At 41.3% G+C, this 24,936-nt stretch overlaps 1 protein-coding gene across 8 annotated transcripts in view; it reads right to left on the bottom strand.

Annotated features, from left to right (window-relative positions):
- The window catches only part of LOC140196681 (limbin-like), a 239,638-nt gene that overhangs the window by 181,022 nt on the left and 33,680 nt on the right, over window positions 1–24,936 (bottom strand). For all 8 annotated transcript variants that reach the window (XR_011885776.1, XM_072256298.1, XM_072256292.1 and 5 more), the window contains exons 7-9: window positions 18,025–18,090; window positions 13,451–13,585; window positions 11,599–11,741 (exon numbers count right to left, since the gene is read on the bottom strand). Coding sequence is in view for 7 of the 8 variants with exons in the window: in XM_072256298.1 (XP_072112399.1) it covers window positions 11,599–11,741; window positions 13,451–13,585; window positions 18,025–18,090 (344 nt within the window). In the remaining variant the exon portion in view is untranslated. The remainder of the gene's footprint in view (window positions 1–11,598; window positions 11,742–13,450; window positions 13,586–18,024; window positions 18,091–24,936) is intronic.

Raw genomic sequence — 24,936 nt, 5'->3', positions numbered from 1 at the left:
ACCACCACTGCCGGCAGCCCATTCCACGCACTCATCATCACTCTCTGCGTAAAAAACTTATCCCTGACCCCTGAGAGTAGGTACACTCTCCTCTGTACCTACTTTCAAGCACTTTAAAACTATGCCCTCTCATGCTCGCCATTTCAGTCCTGGGGAGTAGCCTCTGACTATCCACATGATCAATGCTCTCATTATCTTGTACACCTCTACCATGTCACCTCTCATCCTCCGTAGCTCCAAGGGAAAAAGGCCGAGTTCACTCAACCTATTCTCATAAGACATGGTCCCCAATCCAGGCAACACCCTTGTAAATCTCCCCTGCACCCTTTCTATGGTTTCCACGTCCTTCCTGTAGTGAGGTGACTAGAACTGAGCACAGTACTCAAAGTGGGGTCTGACCATGGTCCCATATAGCTGCAACATTACCTCTCAGCTGTTAAACTTAATCCCACGACTGATGATGGCCAAGGCACTGTATGCCTTCTTAACCACACAGTCAATCTGCGTAGCAGCTTTAAATGTCCTATGGACTCGGACCCCAAGATCCCTCTGATCCTCCACACTGCCAAGAGTCTTACCATTAATACTATATTCTACCATCATATTTGACCTACCAAAATAAACAACTTCACACTTATCTGGGTTGAACTCCATCTGCCACTTCTCAACCCAGTTTTGCATCCTATCAATGTCCCGTTGTAACCTCTGACAGCCCTCCACACTATCCACAACACCCCTAACCTTTGTATCATCAGCAAATTTACTAACCCATCCCGCCACTTCCTCATCCAGGTCATTTATAAAAATCACAAAGAGTAGGGGTCCCAGAACAGATCCCTGAGGCACACCACTGGACACCGGCCTCCATGCAGAATATGACCCGCTTATAACCTTTCTTCGCCTTCTGTGGGCAAGCCAGTTCTGGATCCACAGAGCAATGTCCCCTTGGATCCCATGCCTCTTTACTTTCTCAATAAGCTTTGCATGGGGTATCTTATCAAATGCCTTGCTAAAATCCATATATACTACATCTACGACTCTACCTTCATCAAGGTGCTTAGTCACATTCTCAAAAAATTCAATCAGACTCCTAACGCATGACCTGCCTTTGACAAAGCCATGCTGACTATTCCTAATCATATTATGCCTCTCCAAATGTTCATAAATCCTGCCTCTCAGGATATTCTCCATCAACTTACCAACCACTGAAGTAAGTCTCACTGGTCTATAATTTCCTGGACTTTCACTTCTCCCTTTCTTGAATAAAGGAACGACATCCACAACCCTCCAATCCTCTGAAACCTCTCCCATCCTCAATTGATGATGCAAAGATTATTGCCAGATTGCCAGAGGCTCAGCAATCTCCTCCCTTGCTTCCCACAGTAGCCTGGGGTACATCCCATCCGGTCCTGGTGACTTATCCAACTTGATGCTTTCCAAAAGCTCCAGCACATCCTCTTTCTTCATATCTACATTCTCAAGCTTTTCAGTCCACTGCAAGTCATCCGTACAATCACCAAGAACCTCTTCTGTAGTGAATACTGAAGCAAAGTATTCATTAAGTACCTCCTGTATTTCCTCCGGTTCCATACACACTTTTCCACAGTCACATTTGATTGGTCCTATTCTCTCACATCTTATCCTCTTGCTCTTCACATACTTGTAGAATGCCTTGGGGGTTTTCCTTAATCCGTCCGCCAAGGCCTTCTCTTGGCCCCTTCCGGCTCTCCTAATTTCATTCTTAAGCTCCTTCCTGCTAGTCTTATAATCTTCTAGACTCATATCATTACCTAGTTTTTTGAACCTTTTGAAAGCTCTTCTTTTCTTCCTGACTAGATTTACAACAGCCTTTGTGCACCACGGATCTTGTACCCTCCCATCCTTTCCCTGTCTCATTGGAACACACCTACTCACAACCTCATGCAAATTTCCCATGAACATTTGCCACATTTCTTCAGTACGTTTTCCTGAGAACATCTGTTTCCAATTTATGCTTCCAAGTTCCTGCCTAATAGCCTCATAGCTCCCCTTACTCCAATTTGAACATCAGCTCACAGTTTTCTCACGACGAGTTTCCCACACACTGCCTCCGCCTCTTGGAATCCCCTCAGAAACTGCAGAGCTCCGAATCACCCAAATGATCTCCACATTACAAATCACAGGCCCCAACAGTTCCAGAATCACATTTAAGACAATAAACAAATGTAAAAAACATAAAAGAAGTGAAATATATGGTTTCATGATCTATCCGGAAGATGTCAACCAAAGGAGCATTGTATGCAGGCACATCTAGACCAGAAGTCACTTTTTGGACCCAGTCACACTGCTCCCCTTCTTCTCTTTCCCTCTCCACACTCAGTCCTGATGCAGGATCTTGACCCAAAATATCAACAAGCTTATTTCTCCCCCCAGATGCTGCTCAAGCCTCTGAATTTCTCCAGCAGGTTACTTGTTGTTCCAAATCCTACCATTTATAATCCATGGTTATTCAAAACAAGGGAACTCATCCAATAGCTGTGGGGTCAACTATGTGACATCAAGTAACTTCTAATATTTTCCCTGCATGATCTTCCACTTTACGCAAGTTCTGAAGTGAAATGCATCATCCTTAATTATATGGGTTAAGTTTTTACTGACAATTGTGGTTTATTCAATAAATTGCTGGAGGAATTTAGAGTTTTCAGGTCATTAGGAATACTGCACATAGAATGCAGTTACATTGTATTAATGAACCATATGCCACGATGTATAAAATGAACAACAGTATGAGACACTGCTCAAGAATGCACATAAAGGCCATTTGTCCAAAATCCATTAATTAACAGGATACGTAAGATGATCTATTAAAATAGAAAAGGAAGAAGGGCAGAAAAGTGAAGGAAATGATTAGGTTTTTAGAGCATCACTCTACAGAATGATAGCAATGAAAAGGGAGGTACCAACCTAGAGCAAATAAACATTCAATTATGGAAATTCTATCACAAAAGGAGAGAATATAGTCACAACATTTGTGCTAATATTAGTTCTGACTCAAAGGTCTTAAGTATAATTAAATCAATTTGATAATGATAAGAAGTTTGATAGACTTAAAAGTTTTATAAATTAATATTTCAAGAGGAACTGGGTGCAAAATTCAGTTCTTCAGTATATTTTTTGAATATTGATACAGTTCCAAAATGATGCCAACATTTTTAGCCAGTCAAGTTTGACATACTGTATTCTTGGTAAGGATACTTGCAGAATATACAAACCAGACATACTGAGGTGACAGGTAGCTTACAACTCTGACTACATATTACAACAGAACACAACTGAATCAAGAGAAAGGGTTCATCCAGCCAAACACAACCCCTCCACCACCTCCTCGCCTCAATAGCACATCAACTATCCACAGGTTACTTCAGGCTTTTTCTGTGATCTAATCATGGGTGGTGCTGTCTGAAACATTTGAATTTGCTAAATGTCCACAAGGAATTGTGCAGGAGTTGTGGAAGGAATTTGTGCAGATGGCTTTTACACAAGCAGCTACTCCAGGACAAGGGCCCGTTTATGTCTTTAATTGGAATGCACCCTAGTCTTGGAGAAGAGCACTGCTGGAAGAGAAGTGGAGAAACACTGGAGTCGTAGAGTCACACAGTACTGAGAGAGGCCCCTTGGCCCATGTCCATACTGACCAGCTGACCATCTGGTCAACATTGACCAACATCAAGGACATTTTAAAAAGGCCATGCCTCAGAAACATCAGTACATCAGCGATAATGAACCTAACTGATTTTCATCATCATTAAGGAGAGAAAAATATGAAATATGAAGGTAATCTGACCAATAATATACAAGGGATACAAAATGTTTTTCAGATACTAGAGTTTTTTAAAAAAAACGAGTGAGAGTGAGTATCAGAGTGCTGGAAAATGATGCTGGAGAAGTAGTAATGGGAAGCAAAAAAATGGCGGACAAATTTAAGAAGTATTTTGCACCAATCTTCACAGTGGAAGACATCAGAAATTTGAGGCTGTTAAGGGGGCAGAAGTGAATGTAGCTGCTATTACTAAGGAGAAGGTGTTTGGGAAGCTGATAAGTCTGAAGATAGATAAGTCACTTGGACCAGATGGACTATACTTCAGTGTTTTTAAAGAGATAGCTGAGGAGATTGTGGAGGGATTTGTAGTGATGTTTCAAGAATCACTAGATTGCAAACGTTACTTAACTCTTTAAGAAAGGAGGGAGGTAAAAGAAAGGAAATTATAGGCCAGTTAGCCTGACTTCAGTGGTTGAAGTTTTTGGGGTACTTGGAGACACATGATAAAACAGGCCAAAGTCAGCAGGGTTTCCTTAAAGGGAAATCTGTGTGAAAAAACAGGCAGGAAAAACAAACCAAGAGCCAGAGGATGTGCTTACTTGGATTTTCAGAAGGTCTTTGACAAGGTGCTGCATGTGTAGATTTTAGCAACTTCAAATACTTCAGACAGCACCACACTTGAGTAGATCACAGCAAAACCTTATAGTAGCCTGTGGGTAGTTGATAAACTGTTGAGGTGAGGGGGTAGAGGTGATGCTAAACAAGATCAGAGCCCATGATATTACAGGAAAGATACTAGCAAAGATAGACAATAGGCTGACTGGCAGGAGGCAAAGAATGAGAATAAAGGAAATCTTTTCTGTTTGTCTGTCAGTGACTAGTGGTGTTCCGCAGGGGATGATGTTCAGTCCACTTCCATTCATGTTATATGCCAATGGTTTCAATGATGGAATTAATGGTTTTGCGGCCATTTTTACAAACATTACAAAGATAGGTGGACGGGCAGGTAGTGTTGAGGAAGCAGCAAGTCTGTAGAAGGATTTAAAACAAATTAGGGGAATGGGCGAAGAACAAGCAGATGGAATATAGTGTAGTGAAGTGTATTGTCATGCACTTTGGTAGAAGGAATAAAAGCATAGTGTATTTTCTAAACTGGAAGAAAATTCAGAAAGCATAAGTGCAAAGGGACTAGGAGGTCCATGTGCAGGATTCCCTAAAGGTTAACTTGTGGTAAGGAAGGCAAGTGCAATATTAGCATTCACTTTGAGAGGTCTAGAATATAAAAGCAAGGATATATTGCTGAGGCTTTAAAAGGCATGTTATGAGCAGTTTTGGGCCCCTTATCTAAAAGATGTGCTGGCACTGGAGAGGATCCAAAGGGGATTTACAGAAATAATACTGGGAATGAAAGGTTAACGTATGAGGAGTGTTTGATGGCTTTGGGCCTGTACTCACGGGAGTTCAAAAGAATAAAACCTACAAAATACTAAAAGGCCTGGAAAGGGTGGCTATGGAGCAGATGTTTCTTATAGTGGGGGAGTCTTGGACTAGCGGGAACGCCTCAGAAAAGAGAGACATCCCTTTAGAACAAAGATGAGGCAGAATTTTTTTAGCCAGAGGTTGGTGAATTTGTGGGATTCATTGCCACAGTTGGCTGTGGAGACCAAGTCATTGGTTATCTTTAAAGCAAACATTCTGAACTTCTAGATTAGTAAGGGTACAGGGAGAAGGCAGGAGGATAGCATTGAGAGGGGTAATAAAACAGCCATGATAGAATGGCAGACCAGACTCAGTGGGCTGAATGGCCGAATTCTGCTCCTATAGTATGTCATATGGTCCAAACCTCTGCCTCCTCTACTCTGAGGGAAACAACCTATCTAGTCTCTCTTTGTTACTGAAACACGTCATCCTGGGCAACATCCTGTTGAGTTTATTCACTAGTGCAATCATGTACTTCTTACCATGCAACAAATGAAACTGCACACTTCATTCCTCAGATGTGGTGTAACCAATGTCTTGCTAAAGTTGTTCAAGACCTCCCTCTCCTATACCCTATATGTGCTAACTAATGAAGACAAGGATCCTACCAGCATTTGATGAAAGCAAGCCTTACGAAAGCCGGAAAAATAAAATTAGAATATGGACTTGTGTTACAGAACTAGAGAAGACAAAGCAATCCTTGGCTGTCGTGTTGTTGCCCTCAGGAAGAGCGAGAGACTGCATTGGGAATTTCATGGAAATTTCAGTGGAAGACTTGAACAAAAATGATGGTATGAATACACTAATAAATACACTTGACTTTTTTTTGAAGGAAGAAAAGGATCGGTTTTATGAGGCATTTTCAGATTTTGACAAAATTTACAGAGACAATTCTAAAAATACGGCTGATTATATTATAGATTTTGAACAAAAGTACAGTCACAAGTGTAAATACAAAATGGAATTTCCTGACGCTGTATCAGCTTTTAAATTGTTGGATACTGCATGTCTAGACACAAAGCACAGACAGTTAGCGTTAACTGCGTGCACAGAACTTACATTTGCACTGAAGATTTTTTGAAAAAAGGCCCCTAAGACAACAGTCTGAATTAGCTTGAGTCAGGAAATGGCATTCTTCACTGAGCAGAAACAAGAGTGTAGCAAGCATAGATCCCAGAGGGACCAGCCAAGGGTATCATTACTGGGCACAAATACAATAAAGTAGTACGGTAGGAGAACAAAATGTGCGATGTGTCAAAATATTTACCCCGGGCAAGAAACTGTCCGCAAAGAACCAAACAAGTTAGGCTAACTGAAGAAAATAACAAATCTTAGTTGAAGAGTGCCATATCATATTGTTCGCAAATGAATCACATTCTAATGCAGAGATATCGGAGGCAAAGATTTTGACGATAGAATGTCCAGGATCTGTTGTCATTGATACAGCATGCACACCACAGTGTGCAGAGAAAAGTGACTTGAAATCTATGAAAGTGAACTAAACAGGAATGAAGTGTAGAAACTGGTGAACACAGATACATCTAGTAACAAAGCATTCAAATCTGGAGACAGAATGATTGTATATTCCAGCAAAATTGTGAAAATTCCTGCAAAAAAGGACAGACAGAATGAAATGGAGGTGGTAATAATGAACATTCCATTACTTTTGAGTAAAACTTCCCTAAGGAAAGCAGGAGCAGTACTGCATATGGAGAATGAGAAAGCAATAATGTTTCAACAGCTAGTGTCTCTCGAGTTCACCAGCTCTGGACATTACTGTGTGAACATTCTAGATAAAGACATTATTAATAATCAATGTGAGATTTAAGTACTAACTGTCACACAACACATGACCATAGATGAGAAATGCAAAATGTTGCTCAAACTTCACAAGCATTTTGGACATGCTTCAATTGATAAGACTTTGAAAACTGCTCAGGAGTTCAGGAAACAAAGATACAGATTATTTTTCCATTCTAAAGCAGATAATTGACAGAGGTGAGACATGCCTAAAGTCTGGAAAGCCCAAGCCCAAGCCTGTAGTTGGTCTGGCACTAGCATCTGAATACAATGAAACAGTAGTCTTAGACCTACGTGAACTGGAGCAAGGAGTGTGGTATCTCTGCATCATTGATGAGTTCAGACGTTTCAGTGCTGGTAGCATCATAAATACAAAGAGACCCTCAGGAATAGTAAAAAACTTCATCCATTCCTGGATAAGTGTACATGGCCCACCTCATATAGTATTCAGTGATAATGGTGATGAATTTAATAATGATGAATTCAGAGATATGGCAGAGAACTTTACATTGAAACAAAGACAATAGTGGCATACAGTCCTTGGAGTAATGGACTTCTGGAGCGACACAATTAAACACTTACTGAAATAATGCTGAAGGTAAAGAAAAGCAATGGCTGTGACAGGAACACAGCCCTGGGCTGGGCCTTTAAGGTAAAGAATACCATGCACAACGTACATGGCTATAGCCTGTATCAATTGGTGTTCAGTCAGAATCCAAACCTTCCTTCTGTACTGGTTGACAGACCTCCAGCCCTGGAGGGCACTACAAGGAGAGAGTGGGTTGGGAAACATACTTCAGCACTGCATGCATCAAGGAAGGCTTTCACTGTAGCAGAGTGTCCAGAGAGAGTTCAAAGAGCTCTGAGGGCACAGGTATTCCTACAAATGATAAATATGACACAGGGAACAAAGTGTATTACAAAAGAGCAGACTGTACAGAATGGATAGATCCTGGAGTTGTCATTAGTCAGGATGGAATTGTGGTATTCGTGAGACATGGAGGTACATATGTGAGAGTGCATCGTTCCAGGCTATGTAAAGCACAGAATGAAGACCATCAGAACTGAAAAGCCCTTACCTGGTACACTGTCACATAGCACAGATAGGGATGAGGAGAGTGCAGCTAAGGACCCAACTGAGTTGCTTGACAGTAGCACAGACAGTGTGGAAGCGAGTGCAGTTGAGGACTCAACAGACTTGCTTGAACAGAAATTATCACGTGCAAAGACAACATGGAAGTTTCAGTCTTAAACCAGGACAAACTGTGAGATTTGTGATATTTGTAGACCAAACACTGGAATCTGGTACAAAGCTGAAGTCTTAGGACGAGCAGGCAAAGCTACTGGGAGAAACAAAAGTTGGTACAACTTGAATTACCTGGAAGCAATCACAGTCGCTAGCACTGCAGGGTCAGTTGACATACATGTAGATAGATTTCATATTGAATCAAGTATAGATCAGGCTGGTCATCTGAGAAGTGTCAAGATGAAGATGTCCTAGTAACTAGAGAGGTATTTTTTGAATCTGCAAAACAGGATGAAATCAGAAGCTGGAGAAATAATGGAGTATTTGAGGAAGCCAGAGACATTGGCCAAAAGGCAGTGTCGACAAGATGGGTGAGCACTCTGAAATAAACCTAGGCAGGAATTACACCAAAAGCACACTTGGTGGCTAGAGGTTTTGAGGATCTGAACATAGAAGAACTCCGAAAAGACTCACAAATATGTGCATCAGGGTCTCTCCAACTACTTCTCTCAGTGATATGTCAAAAGCATTGGCAACCCCATTGCATGGACATAAAATCCACGTTCTTACAGAGAATGGAGCTGTCACGTGACATTTACATTAACCCCCACCTGAAGATAGAAGCCAAGGAAGACTGTAGAAACTTAGAAAGTGTGTGTATGGTCTAATAGATGCATCACTCTACTGCTATACAAAGGTCAAGGAAATAATGTTGAAAACAGGTGGACAGATGTCACACAACACACATAAAAGTTGCTGGGGAATGCAGCAGGCCAGGCAGCATCTCTAGGAAGAGGTGCAGTCGACGTGTCAGGACGAAGGGTCTCGGCCTGAAACGTCGACTGCACCTCTTCCTAGAGATGCTGCCTGGCCTGCTGCGTTCACCAGCAACTTTTATGTGTGTTGCTTGAATTTCCAGCATCTGCAGAATTCCTGTTGGAAAGATGTCACAACTGGATCCAGCTGTTTTTTTACTGGTAAGATTCAGGATATCATGTGATTGGAATACTTGCCTGTCATGTAGCTGACTTCATATGCGGAGGCTCACAAATCTTTGCCACAACAGTCATCTCCAGCTAAAGTCAGACTTTCAGGTTGGGTGCAAGGAACGTGACAGATTCTGCTACGTAGGGACAGGTCAGATTCTATGGGTGGGAAGGCAGAGCAGACCTGACATCAAGTTTGATGCCTGAACTTGGCATCCAGCACAAAAAATGCCACAATACAAATTTTACATGAAGCAAACAAGATAGTGCACAGAATTCTACCTGAAAAAGTTGTCTTGAAGTTTCAACAGCTGGAAAAGATAGCTCACTGAGGCTCATTTTCTTCAGTGATGCCTCACTTGGAAATCTTCCTGATGGAGGGACTCAAAGGGGACATTTTATTGTACTGGTGGGAGAAGAGGGAAAATTTTCCCCTCTACTGGCAATGACAAAGGATCCAAAGAGTTGTATGGAGTTCACTGGCAGGAGAAACCCTTGCAATGTCTGAAGGTATTGACAATGCTGTTTTTCTGGTCACATTCTATTCTGAGTTTTTCCATGGTGACTCAAAGAAAAGCAGTCTATAAATAACTTGTTGATGACATCAAATCCACCAAGTCAGTTACAGAGAATGGACTTCGCCTAGAGATAAGCAGCATTAAAGGACTTGTCCAACAGAAAATTCACCACATGTTATGGTGAACTACAAAGTAACAGCTAGCTGACTGTCTCACCTAGAAGGAAGCAACAGGTTTTATGCTGTTAAACGCACTTCATGAAGGCATTTGGTACCTTAAAAATTGTATTAACTTCAAGGGTTAGAACTGATGCCCATATTCTAATGCACATTTGAATTGTCTTTAAATTTTTTTCAAATTTAATTTTTTTAATATATACATAAAAAGGATAGGAGATTGTCAAGTTCTGTTCATTTGCACTATGTAACTATTTATTACGCATGCACACTCTTCACGTTATGCGCGTGTGCGCAGGAAGAGGAAAGGGGGATTGTGGGATGTAAAGATGGTGGCCTTCAGGTATTGAAGGGAGGCGTTGCAAGTAAAGTTGTTTAAGAAAAACACGTCCTGATTTGGGTGTTAATAAAAGCAGGAGAGGGAGCTAGAGAGCAGAAGTGTGAGAGGGTGTACTTTTGTGCCTATGAGAGAAACAGTACTGCAAAGTTAGAATGCATGGAAAATCCATAAATCCATTTTACAAGTACTGAATGTTTTTCTCGGAAGTGTAGTTGCCTTGGCAACAGCAAATCTGAAAAATGTAGCATAATAATGATACAATTATCTCTTACGGTAATGCTGGTTGAAGAGTATATATTGGCTATGGCATCTGTGAGATCCCCCACTACTCTTCAACAAACTGCCAACAGATCTTCCATAAAAATATTTCTTCAGTTTACCATCTAATTTGAAAGTCTTAATGCAAAATACAGACTACCTTAGGATAAAACATTGCAAGGGAGAATTTAAAACTATCAATAGGCCCATCACTGGTTATACAAAGGGCCTAAAGTCTGTCTCATGCAGTCACAGGGAATCCTCCCACAGTTGTATTCCACAGAAAAAATCCATTCGACTCACCAAGATTATGCTGACACATTTGCCCATTTACACTAATCCAATTTTCTGGCTTTAGTACCATATCCTTTTATGCTTTGTCTTTTTCAGCGTCTGTCCAAATGCCCCTTAAGTTGTAATTGACTCCACCGCCTCTTCTGGCAGTACATTCCAGATATAAACCATTCTGTGTTTAAAAAAAAGTTATTCCCTAAATTCCTCTGTAAATATCTTACCTCTTGCCTTACTACTATTCTTTCTTGTTTTTGATACTCTTATCATGCACAAATTTTTTTGACTTAACTATGCCTCTCATGAGCTCAAATACTTCAATCATGTTACCCCTCAGCCTCCTTTGCTGTGGGGAATGAAGCACACCTATCCAATCTCTCCCCAGAATTAAAGCTGGAAGAATACATTTGTGTGCTACTTTGTGGACCGAGGAGATCAATAATGCCTGAGAAATTAATTTCCAACAGCCTAAATTTACAAGGTTGCTGTCATTCTAAATAAGAGTAATGCCCCGAGCAGCATCAGGACTATAACTGCATCAACACATTATCATCTCTTTTGGGCACCAAGGAAAAATACGCTTATTTGTTGGTTTAAAATATAACATGCCACAGAGCAAATTTTCTTCCAAAATTCAGTTCAAACTGTTTGTAACATTGCACAGGTTAAAGATTTATGCGGATAATTTTAATCTAGAACTCTTACTCATCCAAGGCACGAGTCATGTTTTCTGGGTCTTCAAGTAGCAAAATGTCAATCACTCTGTCCTGATGTAGAATATTTTCTTTCAAGCATTCTGCCCCATCATCAGTTACTAAGGAACTAGCATTTGAACGTTCTCTTCTTACCTGTTGGAAAAATAAACACAACTTATTGTATCCAACGTGAAAACTCCTGATTACAGCAGCATCATGTTGAGAAGCCACACAATGAACTCTTGCTAATAGCAGGGAAAAGAAACTGATGGAACAGTCATATTGCCAGGCTAATGCTGCTAATTCTAAAAATGCTCAAAAGCCTGTGAGGTGGCTATTTGGTTTAATACAGTGGCTTAGTTACAGTTCAGTGATCATCTTAACAGCATCACACACCTGGTATTTGTAGCGGGAATTACTGAGTTACTGCTTTGAGTCCAATGGAGTTATGAGGGTCATTATTCTAAGCATATAAATCAGTAATTCTTTAGTCATTGGTTGGGTGGAAGCATACAAAAGCTAATAGAAGCAGGGATTCAAAACATTAATAAAATAGTGAACATTTGGAAAAAGAATTATATTGAAGGTTTTTGCAATGCTAAATTCTATGGGGCCCTGAATTTAATGGCAGTAAGGGGAAGGGCATGAGGAAGAATGGTATGCAGGATTATCCTGGTAACACCAATGAGTCACAATCAGTGATTAGGGAATTACTGGAGAGAATACTTAGGGATAGGACTTACGGGGATTTGGAAAACCATGCCCTAATTAGGGAGAACCATCGTGACTTTGTGCAGGGCAAGTTGTGTTTTACTAATTTGATTGAGATATTTCATTGGGTGACGAGTGGGATGGCTGAGGTACAATGTAGATGTCATCTAGATGATTTCAGCAAGGCATTTGACAAGGGCCCGCATGGAATGCTCATCCAGAAGATTAAGATGCATGGGCTCCATAGTGAATTGGCTGTTTGGATTCAGAACTGGTTTGCCCAAAGACAGAGTAGTGGTTAAAGGGATTCATTCAAGCTGGAGGTCTGTGATTAGTGCTGTTCCACAGCACTATGCTCTATGAGAAGAAAGGAAATTACTGGCCAGTTAGTCTCATCTCAGTGGTTGGGAGGATGTTGGAGTCAATTGTTAAGGATGTGGTTTCAGGGTACTTGGAGGCAGATGAGTAATTTCTCCCCCTCTTTCTCTTTTTTCATTCCTCATTCTCTCAACCCTTTATTTCTCCTCACCTGCCTATCAGCTCCCCCGGTTGTCCTCCTCCTTCCCTTTCTTCCATGCCCCACTGTCCTCTCCTATTAGATTCCTTATTCTTCAGCTTTTTACCTCTTCCACCTGTCGGCTCTCAGGTTTTGACTTCATCCCCCCCTCCCCTTCCCACATACCATCCCCTTCATCTGGTTTCACCTATCACCTGCCAGCTTGTACTCCTTCCTCTCCCCTCCAACCCACCTTCTTATTCTGGCTTCTGTCCCATTCCTTTTCATTTCTGATAAAGGCCTTCGGCCTGAAAATTCTGGTGTTTATTCCTCTCTATAGATGCTGCCTGACTGTTGAGATCCCCCAGCATTTTGTGTGCGTTATTCAAAATTTCCAGCATCTACAGGAGCTCACATCTTTAATTTTATTATATAATTTTTTTTAGATCAGATGACATCTGTTGATTGCACGGCTAACTATGGCTCTCTTCCACTGGTATAAAGTCACTGGTTCCATTTGTTAGAAGTCTATAATTCTGTAGGTAAAATTTGCCAGGTTTTCACTGCTGGGTATCAGAATCTGCTTCATGAAAGCTGGGATGTATAATACAAAATGCACTAATAAAACAGCCTCCTCGCTCACGCGTTCACTTACCGGCTGGAGAGAAGGATTCCTGCCAGTTATCCTTCTGACATGGAAAATGGTGATGAGAATTAAACACACCAGGACAAAAGAAACAATGAACGCAATAATAAATGCAGCAAAGTGGATGCCATGATCTGGAGAAACCTGCAAAACAAAATTTAATAAAAAGATGTTTTAGCTTTAAATGAACACAGTTGCACGAGCATAACTTGCAATGATGTTAAGTTTTAAAGCAGTAAAGATATTAGCAGTAAAAGACCCAAAGTCCTAGAAACTTTGATATGCTAATGTACTTTATCTTCAAAAGTTTTTTTTAGGTTGTAAATTAATTTTAAGTGCTTTAGGAATTGTCAAAAAAACTGACTTCCAGAACTGTTCCAGCATACAGCAAGACCAAAACATGTGTGTCAGTGTAGCTGTCTCAGTTTTACATCTATCACAATAACTATCAACATTAGGGAATATTTTAGACAATCTCTCCTTTGTCAAGTGGTAACGATGTACAATTTTAAATTGAATCAGTGAACGACTAGCACAGATCAAAGAAGAGTTAACCAGCTTCAGAATCCGCATCCAATCTTCTGTCGTAAAAGTCAAATTGAGTTCCTTTTCCCAATCTTGTTTAATCTTAAATAAAGGACGCTTATCCCATTGTAATAGATGGGATAACAAATTAACTGTGCTTTTTGGAATAATTCCTCAAAATATCCATGGTATCTCTGTGTCTGACCAACACGTTATTGCATTTGTTACATTGATAGCGAGGAGGGCCATTTTGTTGAAGTGGAAGGATACATCAGCTCCCACTTTGTCACAATGGTTCTCTCCAGTGATGCTATGTCTTAGTTTGGAGAAAATTAGAAGTCGAACCTTTGAACCTATGATTGATTTTGAGAAAAGATGGGGTTTATTTGCTTGTTATCATCATTTGAGTTAATTGCTGGATTCTCCACAATCCAATTGTAAATTTTTTGGGAATTTTTTTTTTGCTGGCGGTTTGATGTTTATCTTTAGAAGCTTTACGTATGACACATGGCTCTGGGGTTGAACACCTAATGAGGTTTTTCTTTTCTCTCCACTTTTTTTGCTTAGTAGGATTTTTTTTTCCCAATCACAGAATTTTTTCAATCTTTGTATAATTTTTTTTTCTTGAGACATTGTAAGTCTTGTTTACTTCAATGTACTCATGTTTATTTTGGAAAAAAAATAGAAAGATTTGAAAAGAAAGAAAAGTTTTTTTTGAAAATCACAGACACCAGCTGAAATTAAAATAAAAGAAACGCGCACCAATAATATTTTAAAATCCTCTGCACCGCCTCCAAGTAAGAGAACAGAGTTGCACACAGTACTCCAGGTACGGCCTCACCAGTATTCTGTACAGTTGCAGCATAACCTTCCTACTCTTAAATTCAATCCTTCTAGCAATGAAGGTCAACATTCCACTTGCCTTCTTGATAGCCCGCTGCACCTGCAAACCAACCTTATGTGATTCATGCACAAGCACTCCCAAATCCCTCTGCACAGCAGCATGCTGTCATATTTTACCAATTAAATAATAATCTGCTCTTCCACTTTGGAAGGAAAAGTGGATGACCTTGCATTTAGCAACATTGTACTCCATCTGTCCAACCTTTGCCCACTCATTTAATCTATCTATATCTCTCTGTAGACTCTGTATCTTCTGTACAATCTGTTTTTCCACTCAATTTGGTATGTTCAGCAAACTTAGATACACTACACTCAGTCCCCTCTTCCAGATCTCCTGCCTGAGTCTCAGTGTGGCTTCCTCCCAACCAGAGGAACAGTTGGCATTATTTTTACAGTATGTCAATTGCAGGAGAAAGCCCAGGAGCAAAATCTCCCACTTTAGATGGCCTTCATGGACCTTAAAAAAGCATTTGACTTTGTAAATTGTCTTGCCACTACTGTCCAAAATCGGGAGCACAGAGAAATACTTCAAGATCCTGTGGCTATGAGAATGCTATGAGTGCAACAGCCACACTGAAAAGCATCTTTCAAGGTTGAGACCAAGGTCAAGTGGGGGTGCATCATTGCCCCAATCCTGTGTGCCGTTTTCATTGCAACCATTCTCCACCTCACAGGCCAAGATCTCCCACCAGGAGTCCAGATTCTCTACAGGACAGATGGGGTGCTGCTTAACCTTAACAGGTTCAAGGCAAAGGTCAAGGTGTCAACTACTTCCATCACAGAGCTCCAATATGCAGACAACAACTCCATCGTAGTTCGCTCTGAGGAGGATCTACAGTGCACAATGGATGCTTTTGCCAGACCATACAAGCTTCTGGGACTTGATCTAAACATCAAGAAAACCCAAGTACTGCACCAACCTGCTCCAGATCAAGCTCCTAAACCTTGAACCATCCAAGTTGTCAACATCTCTCTGCAGAACACTGTTCTTTTCCCATATCTTGGCAGCCTTCTTTCCTTAAGAGCCAACAGTGACCTTGAAATAAATCGCAAAACAGGCTGTGCCAGTGGAGCTTTTGCCAGGCTGAGAAAGAGGATTTCTGAAGATCAGGATATCAAAACCAACACTAAGCTTCTGGTCTACAAAGCTACAGTCCTCCCTTTCTTGCTATATGGAGTGGAGTCATGGACAGCATACAGCAGGCACATAAAATCCCGAGAAACCTACCATCAAAGATGACTCCAAAAGATTCTGAGTTAGCTGGAGGAACAGGCGTACTAACTCCAACATCCTGGAGGAAGCTAACCATTAACTCCATAGCCACAATTGTGATTCAACACCAATTGTGATGGGTCAGCCACATCATCCATACGCCTGACTCCTGCCTTCCTAAACAACTCCCATTCAGCCAACTCAAGAATACAAAACACACTCCTGGAGGACAATACCAAGACCCACCTAAGGAAGTGCGACATCAACCTGAGTGGATGGGAAAAAACAGAAGAGGACAGGAAAAGCTGAAGAAAAACTGTCTATGAGAGGACTGCACAACTCGAAGAATACCTCCATTGTGTCGCTGAGATTAAGCGGCTTCAATGTAAAGAGAGACTGGGAAAGGCCCAGTCAGCTACACCTACCACCTGCCAACACTGCAATAGGAATTGTGGATCATGGGTTGACCTCTTCAATCATCTCAAGACCCACAAGTGACCAGATCAATCACCAGAAGAAGACTACGAGTGATTATTGGTGATGATGAGTTCTGACAATCTGCAGTCAAACTCCACCCAACACCAACAGGAGAATGTGTTGTTTCAGAGTATAATGTGTCTAATTTTCTAACTCCAATTTACTGGGAGCTAAACTGTTCATTGTGTTGCAAGATAATGGGAGTCTAAATGTGGATTTTGCTTTATTTTGGAAGGTGTACATCTAGAAAGCAGATTGCAGTCATACCTAGTGCACTAAAAACTGACTGCATTTGGTATTAACACCACAAGTGGCAATATTGATCAATTTCCCATTTAAAGCAGCATTAGTGTGGTTTGTTCCCAGTATTAGCATTTTAATAGGCCTCAAATAGTTCCCAAGCAAAACACAAAGTGCTGGAGGAATTCAGCAGGCCAGGCAGCACAATGGAGGGAAAATGACAGTCAACATTCTGATTGGAAACATTTACTGTCCATTTCCCTTCATACAGTACACACTTCCTGATCTGCCTAGTTCCTCTAGCACTTTGTGTGTTGCTCCAGATTCCAACATCTACAGTCTCTTGTGTCTCCAACTGGTTCCCAACAGAACCTCGTTCACAAGGTATTGGCCCTTGATAGTGCATTCCCAACAACAACAACACTGCATCAAAATACACTTTTATGACAGAGGAAACAGAATCTGCAGGAAAGTGGAAAATAGCCCCCCACGTTTCATTAAAGCAAGGGTTCCCAACCTGGGGTCCACCAGCCCCTTGCCTAATGGCATTAATCCATGGTGTGAAAAGGTGGGGAACCGCTGCATTAAAGATCATTGAGATTCAGTCTGCAGAAAGGCATATCAGCGGGGGTGCACCAGACCCGTCATAAAACCAGCCTTGGAGGTGACTGCAATAACCTCTCCTGGGAATGAATACTCCCAAACACCTGAACAATGCCAAAACAAATTTCATGATCTCACTGGGTACGTCCATCTGCGCACTACTGTTTGAACCCAAGGTGAGATCATCACAGAAAATGTTTTTAACAGTGAAGTTCTTTATTAAGATGAAATTTATCTGTCCATAAAGATGCCAGAGCAACCTCGACTGCCGACTTTCACCTCACAAAAATACCAGAACAACTTATTGGGAAGTTATGTGTATCTGTCATGCTATACAAGCACCGTTCAAATTAATTTTGTGTGATATTCTTTCGTCTAGCAAAATGAGAAGACTTACATCCAACCATTCAAGGCTGGATAAACAAATCTGTTCCACCTGAGATAAAAAGAACAGTACACCAACAGTTTGGGTAGCTCATGTCTAAGTTAATTTTATTACATTGATACACTTTGGACTTATTCCTACATGTCAAGAATGTAGATGAGGATGCAGTTAGCCTGTGAGGCCTCACTATCAGCAAAACAAAATAACCAAGAATGCAAAATCCTGCTCTCAACTTACCTGAGCAGCTGCTTTCATCATCAATATGAAATCTGCCTTAAGGGGTCCAGACTGTATTTGACTACCCTGAAAGGCAGGATTTTAGATTTTGGATTAATATGCTTTATAATTTAGTCAGCTGTAAAGCCATCAGTTGCAGGTTAGATCATTACCAACTTAGTCTGCCAGCCTCAATCAAGCAGTAACAAAGCATATTCCCACATGTAATGAGGCCCCCTTTATTCCCAACTCTTTACCACCTGCCAATCAGCGAATCTTCTATTCATAAAAGTATTTTTCTTGTAATACCTTGGATAAGCAGCCTCATCCATAGCACCTTGTCAAAGGCCTTCTGAAAATCCAAGTAAACACCATTCCCTGACAATCCTTGTCGATCCTACAGTTGATTCCTCAAAGAATTCCAACAGTTTTGCCAAGGAAGATTCCCCCTCAAAGAAACCATGCTGTCTTTGGCCTATTTTATCATATGCTTCCAAATACTCCAAAACCCTATTCTTAATAATGGATTCCAACATCTTCCCAACCACGAGTCAGGCTAACTGGCCTATAATTTCCTTTCTTTTGTCCCCTCCCTTCTTAAAGAGTGGAGTAGTATTTGCAATTTTCCAGTCCTCCAGAACCATTCCAGGATCTATTGATTCTCAAAAGATCATTACTAATGCCGCCACAATCTCTTCAGCTACCCCTTTCAGAACTCTGGGTTGTAGTCCAGCTGGTCCAGCTGATATATCTACCTTCAGAGCTTTCAGCTTACCAAGCACCTTGTCCTTAGTAATAGTGACTACAGTCACTTCTGGCCCCTCACACTCTCAAATTTCTGGAGGAGAAGATGGCGGCGCGACAGCAGCACATGCGGCCTCTCCGGTGATTGATCTCTGTAATCTGTCAAGTAGGGGACCATGCAAAATTCTGATTTGATGGAGACAGACGCGAGAGTACGGAGGAACATCTGGAGAACTTCTGAAATGCCCGCTTCACTGCCGCTGCTACTGTGCAGTAACCGGAATCTCCGGAGCAAAAGGCCCCAAATCCTCGGCTTTGCTTGTTTCAGCAGCCGAAGGCGAAGGCGCTGGCGCTCAGCAGAGGATGGCGCTCCGGACGCTGTATCGGAGAGGCTGGTTGGAGGCTCGAAGTTTTCAGACGGACAGACTCAGTGTCGGCTGCTTCCAAGGCATCGGCAAGTTGACGGTGCCTGGAGGTTTATGGCAAGGAGTTTCTCCCTTTTGCCGCCTGCTATCGGGGACTCAGGAGTCGATCGACTCAGGGACTTTGAGACTATTTTTTTTTACCGTGCCCATGGTTTGTTCTTCATCAAATTATGGTATTGCTTTGCACTGCTGTAACTATATATTATAATCATGTGGTTCTGTCAGTGTTAGTCTTTGGTTTGTCCCGTTTTCTGTGATATCACTCCGGAGAAACATTGCATCATTTCTTAATGCATGACAATAAAAAAGGACTGAGTGTTCTCATAATCTAATCTGATAATCTATTGCCAGTGTCTTCCACAGTGAACTTATTCAGTTTCTCTGCCATTTCTTTGTCCCCAATCACTATCTCTCCAGTATTGTCTTCCTGAGGTCCAATATCCACTCTCTCCGCTCTTTTACTCTTTATAAACTCCCGCTGATTTTTGCTATATTATATGCCCTCTATTTTGCTTTTATGCTGTCTTTAACTTCCCTTGTCAGCCGTGGTTGCTTCATTCTCCTTTTAGGATGCTTGTTCATCTTTGGGATGTATCTATCCTGACCCTTCCAAATTGCCTCTAGAAACTCCAGCCATTGCTGTTCTGCCACATCCATGTGAATGTCCCCTTCCAATCAATCTGGCCAGCTTTCATGCCTCTGTAATTCTCTTTATTCCAATGTAACACTGATTCATTTGGCTTTAGGTGCTTCCTCTCAAACTGCGGGGTAAATTCTATCATATTATGATCACTGTCTCCTAAGGGTTCCTTTACCTTAAGCTTCCTAATAAAATCTGGCTCATTACACAACACCATATCCAGAATTACCTTTTCCCCAGTAGGCCCAAACAGAAGCTGTTCTAAAAAGCTATCTCATCGACATTCTATAAATTTGCTTTATTGGGATCCAGGGCCTACATGATTTTCCCCATATACCTGCATATTGAAATCCCCCCCCCCCCAACTGCCCTTTTGACATTCCTTTTCTACCTCCCGTTGTAACTAGTGTCCCACATCCTGGCTACTGTTTGAACACCTGTTTTTAACTCCCCTCAGGGTCATTTACTCTTGCAATTTTTTAACTCTACCCATAAGGATTCTGTATTTTCTGGTCCTAGGTAACCTTGCTCTAAGGACTTGATTTAATTTTTTCCCAACGTAGCCACCCCAACCCTTCCATCTACCTGCCTGTCCTTTCAGTACAAGGTCTACCCTTGGATGTTAAGCTCTCAGCTATGATCTATCAGAAACAAAAACAGTGGTGTCCCTGCCAATCTCTCAGATCAGGTTTAATATCATTGACATATGTCATGAAATTAGTTGTTCTGCGGCATTATTATTATTGCAATAAATAACAAAAACTATAAATTACAAGTATACATAAAAATAAATTAAATAAGTAGTGCAAAAAGAGAGAGAATAAAATATTGAGATAATGTTCATGGGTTCAATGTCCACTCAGAAATCTGATGGCAGAGGGAAGAAGCTGTTCCTGAAACATTGAGTGCGTTTCTTCAGGCTCCTGTACCTCTTCCTTGATGGTAGCAATCGGAAGAGAGAATGTCCTGGGTGGTCACAGTCCTTAATGATGGAGGCTGCCTTTTCGAGGCATCATCTTTTGGAGGTTTCCTGGATTCCGGGGAGGCTAGTGCCCATGATGGAACTGGCTGAGAATGCAACCTTCTGCAGCTTTTTCCAATCCTGAGCAGTGTCCCACACCTCATACCAGATGGCGATGCAATCAGTTAGGAAGTTTCCTACGGTACAGCTGTAGAAATTTACAAGTGTCCTTGGTGACATACCAATTTTCCTCAAACTCCTAATGAAATATAGCTGCTATCATGCCTTCTTTGTAATTGCATCAATATGTTGTGCCCACAATGAATCCTCAGAGACAGTGACCAGCAGGAACTTGAAACTGTTCACCATTTCCAGTTCTGATCCCTCAGTGAAGACTGGTATGTGTTCCATTGACTTACCCTTCCTGAAGTCCACAAGCAATTTCTTAGTCTTACTGATGTTGAATGTAAGGTTGTTGTTGTGACACCACTTAACCAGCTGATCTATCTCACTCCTGTATGCCTCCTCATCACCATTTGAAATTCTGCCAACAATAGTTGTGTCAACTGAAAATTTATAGATGATGCTTGGACTGTGCCTGGCCACAGAGTTGTGGGTATAGACAGAGTAGAGCAGTGGGCTAAGCATGCATTCTTGTGGTGTACCAGTGTTGACTGTCAGCGAGGAGGAGATGTTACTTCTGATCCGTACAGACTTTGGTCTCCCGGTGAGAAAGTCCAGGATCCAGTTGCAGAGGAAGGTACAGAGGCCCAGGTTTTGAAGCTTTTTGATTAGAACTGAGGGTATGATTGTTTTGAGCGCTGAGCTGTAGTCTGTAAATAGTAGACTGACACAAGTATTACTATTGTTCAGGTGATCTAAGGCTGAGTGGAGAGCCAGTGAGTTTGTGTCTGTTGTTGTGGCACTAGACAAGTTACAGTAGCTCCAAGTCCTTGTTTAGGTGGGAGTTAATTCTAACTATGACCAATCTCTCAAAGCATTTCATCACAGTAGATGCGAGTGCCACTGGGTGATAGTCGTTCAGACAGCTCACCCTGCTCTTCTTGGGCACCGGTTTGAACGTCGCCCTTTTGAAGCAAGTGGGAACTTCAGACTGCAGCAGTGAGGGAGTAAAGATGTCCTGTCAGTTTGTTGGCACTGGTTTTCAGAGCTTCGCCAGTTACGTCATAAGGGCCCAATGCTTTGCAACATTGAAAGATGTCCTGAAGTCGGCCTCCAAGACAAAGAACACAGGGTCATCAGATTCTGTAGGGATCTGCATAGATGTTGTTTTATTCTTCCTTTTAAAGCATGCATGAAAAACGTTCAGCTCATCCGGGAGGGCAGCATCACTTCCATTCATGATCGTAGGTTTCTAACATCCTCTAGCTCTAACTGCACTATGAGATCATCCAACTTAATTTGTATACTGTCTGCATTCAAATATAACACCTTCAGTCCTGTATTCAGCACCTTCTTTGATTTTCCCCCATATTGCATTTCAACTCATCCCACTGTCTGCAATTTTGCCCTATCACCTGCCTGTCCTTCCTCAGTCTCACTGCATACTGCATCTCCTGGTATACCAACAACCCCATCCTCAGCCCCATCATTCCAGTTCCCAACCCCCTGCCAAATCTGTTTATTGAGAAGGAAAAATATTTTTTTTCATTATTCAATTGATATTGTTATTTACAGGTACTTTGACATGTGATATTGCTTTATTGAAACAAATAAGGTCATAAGTAGGTTACAAGTCAGTATAATAGATAATATGAATGAGGTTATTTAAGCTGTCAGGTGTTGTGAGGAATTGCTGTGTCAGCATCTTATGGGATCTCCAATTCCTGAATGAATGGTTCCTCTGATTAATAAATCGGCAATATAGTTAATGACAATTCACCGAAGGTTAATTTACCAAATGGAATCTAGCTATTAGAAAAATGAATAGGATCTTTGGCAATATTGCTAAATTAATAAAATGAAGCACAAAGAACCCTGTGCTTAGGTTAATAAAATTTAGCTTTCTCTACACTTGAAATTTTACTTGATCTCCACACCATGTGACAGATACTGAAGCTGTGGAGAGGTGACAGATAGCAAGAGGAAAAATAATTAAATGTATATATTTCAGTTACCAAGGCTGTCATTGGTACCATTAGGATTTGCTGCAGGGAAACAGAATCACATGAGTTACGTGAGCAGCACTAGGAAATAAGATTCAAAGTAAACAGAAGCTAGAAGGAAGGTATCATGAGTAACGAGAGCACTGAGGAAGGCTGATTAGCCCACTGTGTCTCCGCTAGCTCCACATACAGAAATTCCATCTGTCCCATTCATCCTTCATCCCTTCCCCAGTGCCCAGAAAATTATTCTCACACAAGAACCTAAATTTCCAATGAAGGCAACAATTGATTGTTTTAACTTTCCCAAAAGGTTTTTTTTGGTCACATCTCACTTACACATTTGGTTAAAAATCATTGTCTGTGTTTGTTAAGTCATTAAGCCAATGGATAAGGGATACTTATCTTCTGTTCCCCAAATATTTTTGACATCTCTACTGTATGCATCCCATCAGCTTCCTTTCCTTCAACTTGCCCTGCCAGCTTTGCAGATTAAATCCCTTGTTCTTGATCTGCATTCATTTACTTTATCCGAAAATTTCTCTTTGTGAGGGATGTTTGCAATAAATATGGTGATTATGGGCATATCACAGTTCCTGAATAAAGGACATGATGTTCCTGAGTGAGGAAAGCGACTGGAGTTTGCTTTCAACATGTCGTGATATGTCACAGCTTACTTAGGTCCCAGAAATGAAAGAATACTGCAATAGAAAGTGGTCAGTGCAGGACAGTAAATACAGTGATATGCAAAAGTTTGGGCACCCTTGGTCAAAATTTCTGTAACTGTGAATAGTTAAGTGAGTAGAAAATGAACTGATCTCCAAAAGTCATAAAGTTAAAGATGAGACATTCTTTTCAACATTTTAAGCAAGATTAGTGTATTATTTTTGTTTTGTACAATTTTAGGGTGGAGAAAAAAGGAAAGAAGTACCATGCAAAAGTTTGGGCGCCCCAAGGGATTTGAGTTCTCAGATAACTTTTACCAAGGTCTCAGATCTTAATTAGCTTGTTAGGGCTATGGCTTGTTCACAGTCATCGTTAGGAAAGATCAGGTGATGCAAATTTCAAAGCTTTATAAATACCCTGACTCCTCAAACCTTGTCCCAACAATCAGCAGCCATGGACTCCTCTAAGCAGTTGCCCAGCACTCTGAAAATTAAAATAAACGATGCCCACAACGCAGGAGAAGGCTATAAGAAGATAGCAAAGCATTTTCAGCTAGCCATTTCCTCAGTTTGTAATGTAATTAAGAAATAGCAGTTAACAGGAACAGTGGAGGTCAAGTTGAGGTCTGAAAGACCATTAAAACTTTCCGAGAGAACTGCTCATAGGTTTGTAGGAAAGGCAAATCAAAACCCCTATTTGACTGTAAAAGACCTTCAGGAAGATTTAGCAGACCCTGGAATGGTGGTGCACTGTTCTACTGTGCAGCGACATCTGCACAAATATGACCTTCATGGAAGAGTCATCAGAAGAAAACCTTTCCTGCATCCTCACCACAAAATTCAGCATCAGAAGTTTGCAAAGGAACATCTAAACAAGCCTGATGCATCTTAGAAACAAGTCCTGTGGACTGATGAGGTTAAAATAGAACTTTTTGGCCGGAATGAGCAAAGGTATGTTGGGAGAAAAAAAAGAGTGCAGAATTTCATGAACAAACATAGAACATAGAATAGTACAGCACAGTACAGGCCCTTCGGCCCACAATGTTGTGCCGACCCTCAAACCCTGCCTCCCATATAAGCCCCCACCTTAGGTTCCTCCATATACCTGTCTAGTAGTCTCTTAAACTTCACTAGTGTATCTGCCTCCACCACTGACTCAGGCAGTGCATTCCATGCACCAACCACTCTCTGAGTAAAAACCTTCCTCTAATATCCCCCTTGAACTTCCCACCCCTTACCTTAAAGCCATGTCGTCTTGTATTGAGCAGTGGTGCCCTGGGGAAGAGGCGCTGGCTATCCACTCTATCTATTCCTCTTATTATCTTGTACACCTGTATCATGTCTCCTCTCATCCTCCTTCTCTCCCTAGCTCCCT

This window comes from Mobula birostris, chromosome 4, assembly GCF_030028105.1.
Source record: "Mobula birostris isolate sMobBir1 chromosome 4, sMobBir1.hap1, whole genome shotgun sequence".
Lineage (NCBI taxonomy): Eukaryota > Metazoa > Chordata > Chondrichthyes > Myliobatiformes > Myliobatidae > Mobula > Mobula birostris.
Note: the sequence above shows the minus strand (reverse complement) of the source record. Positions and strands in the feature narration are given on the sequence as shown.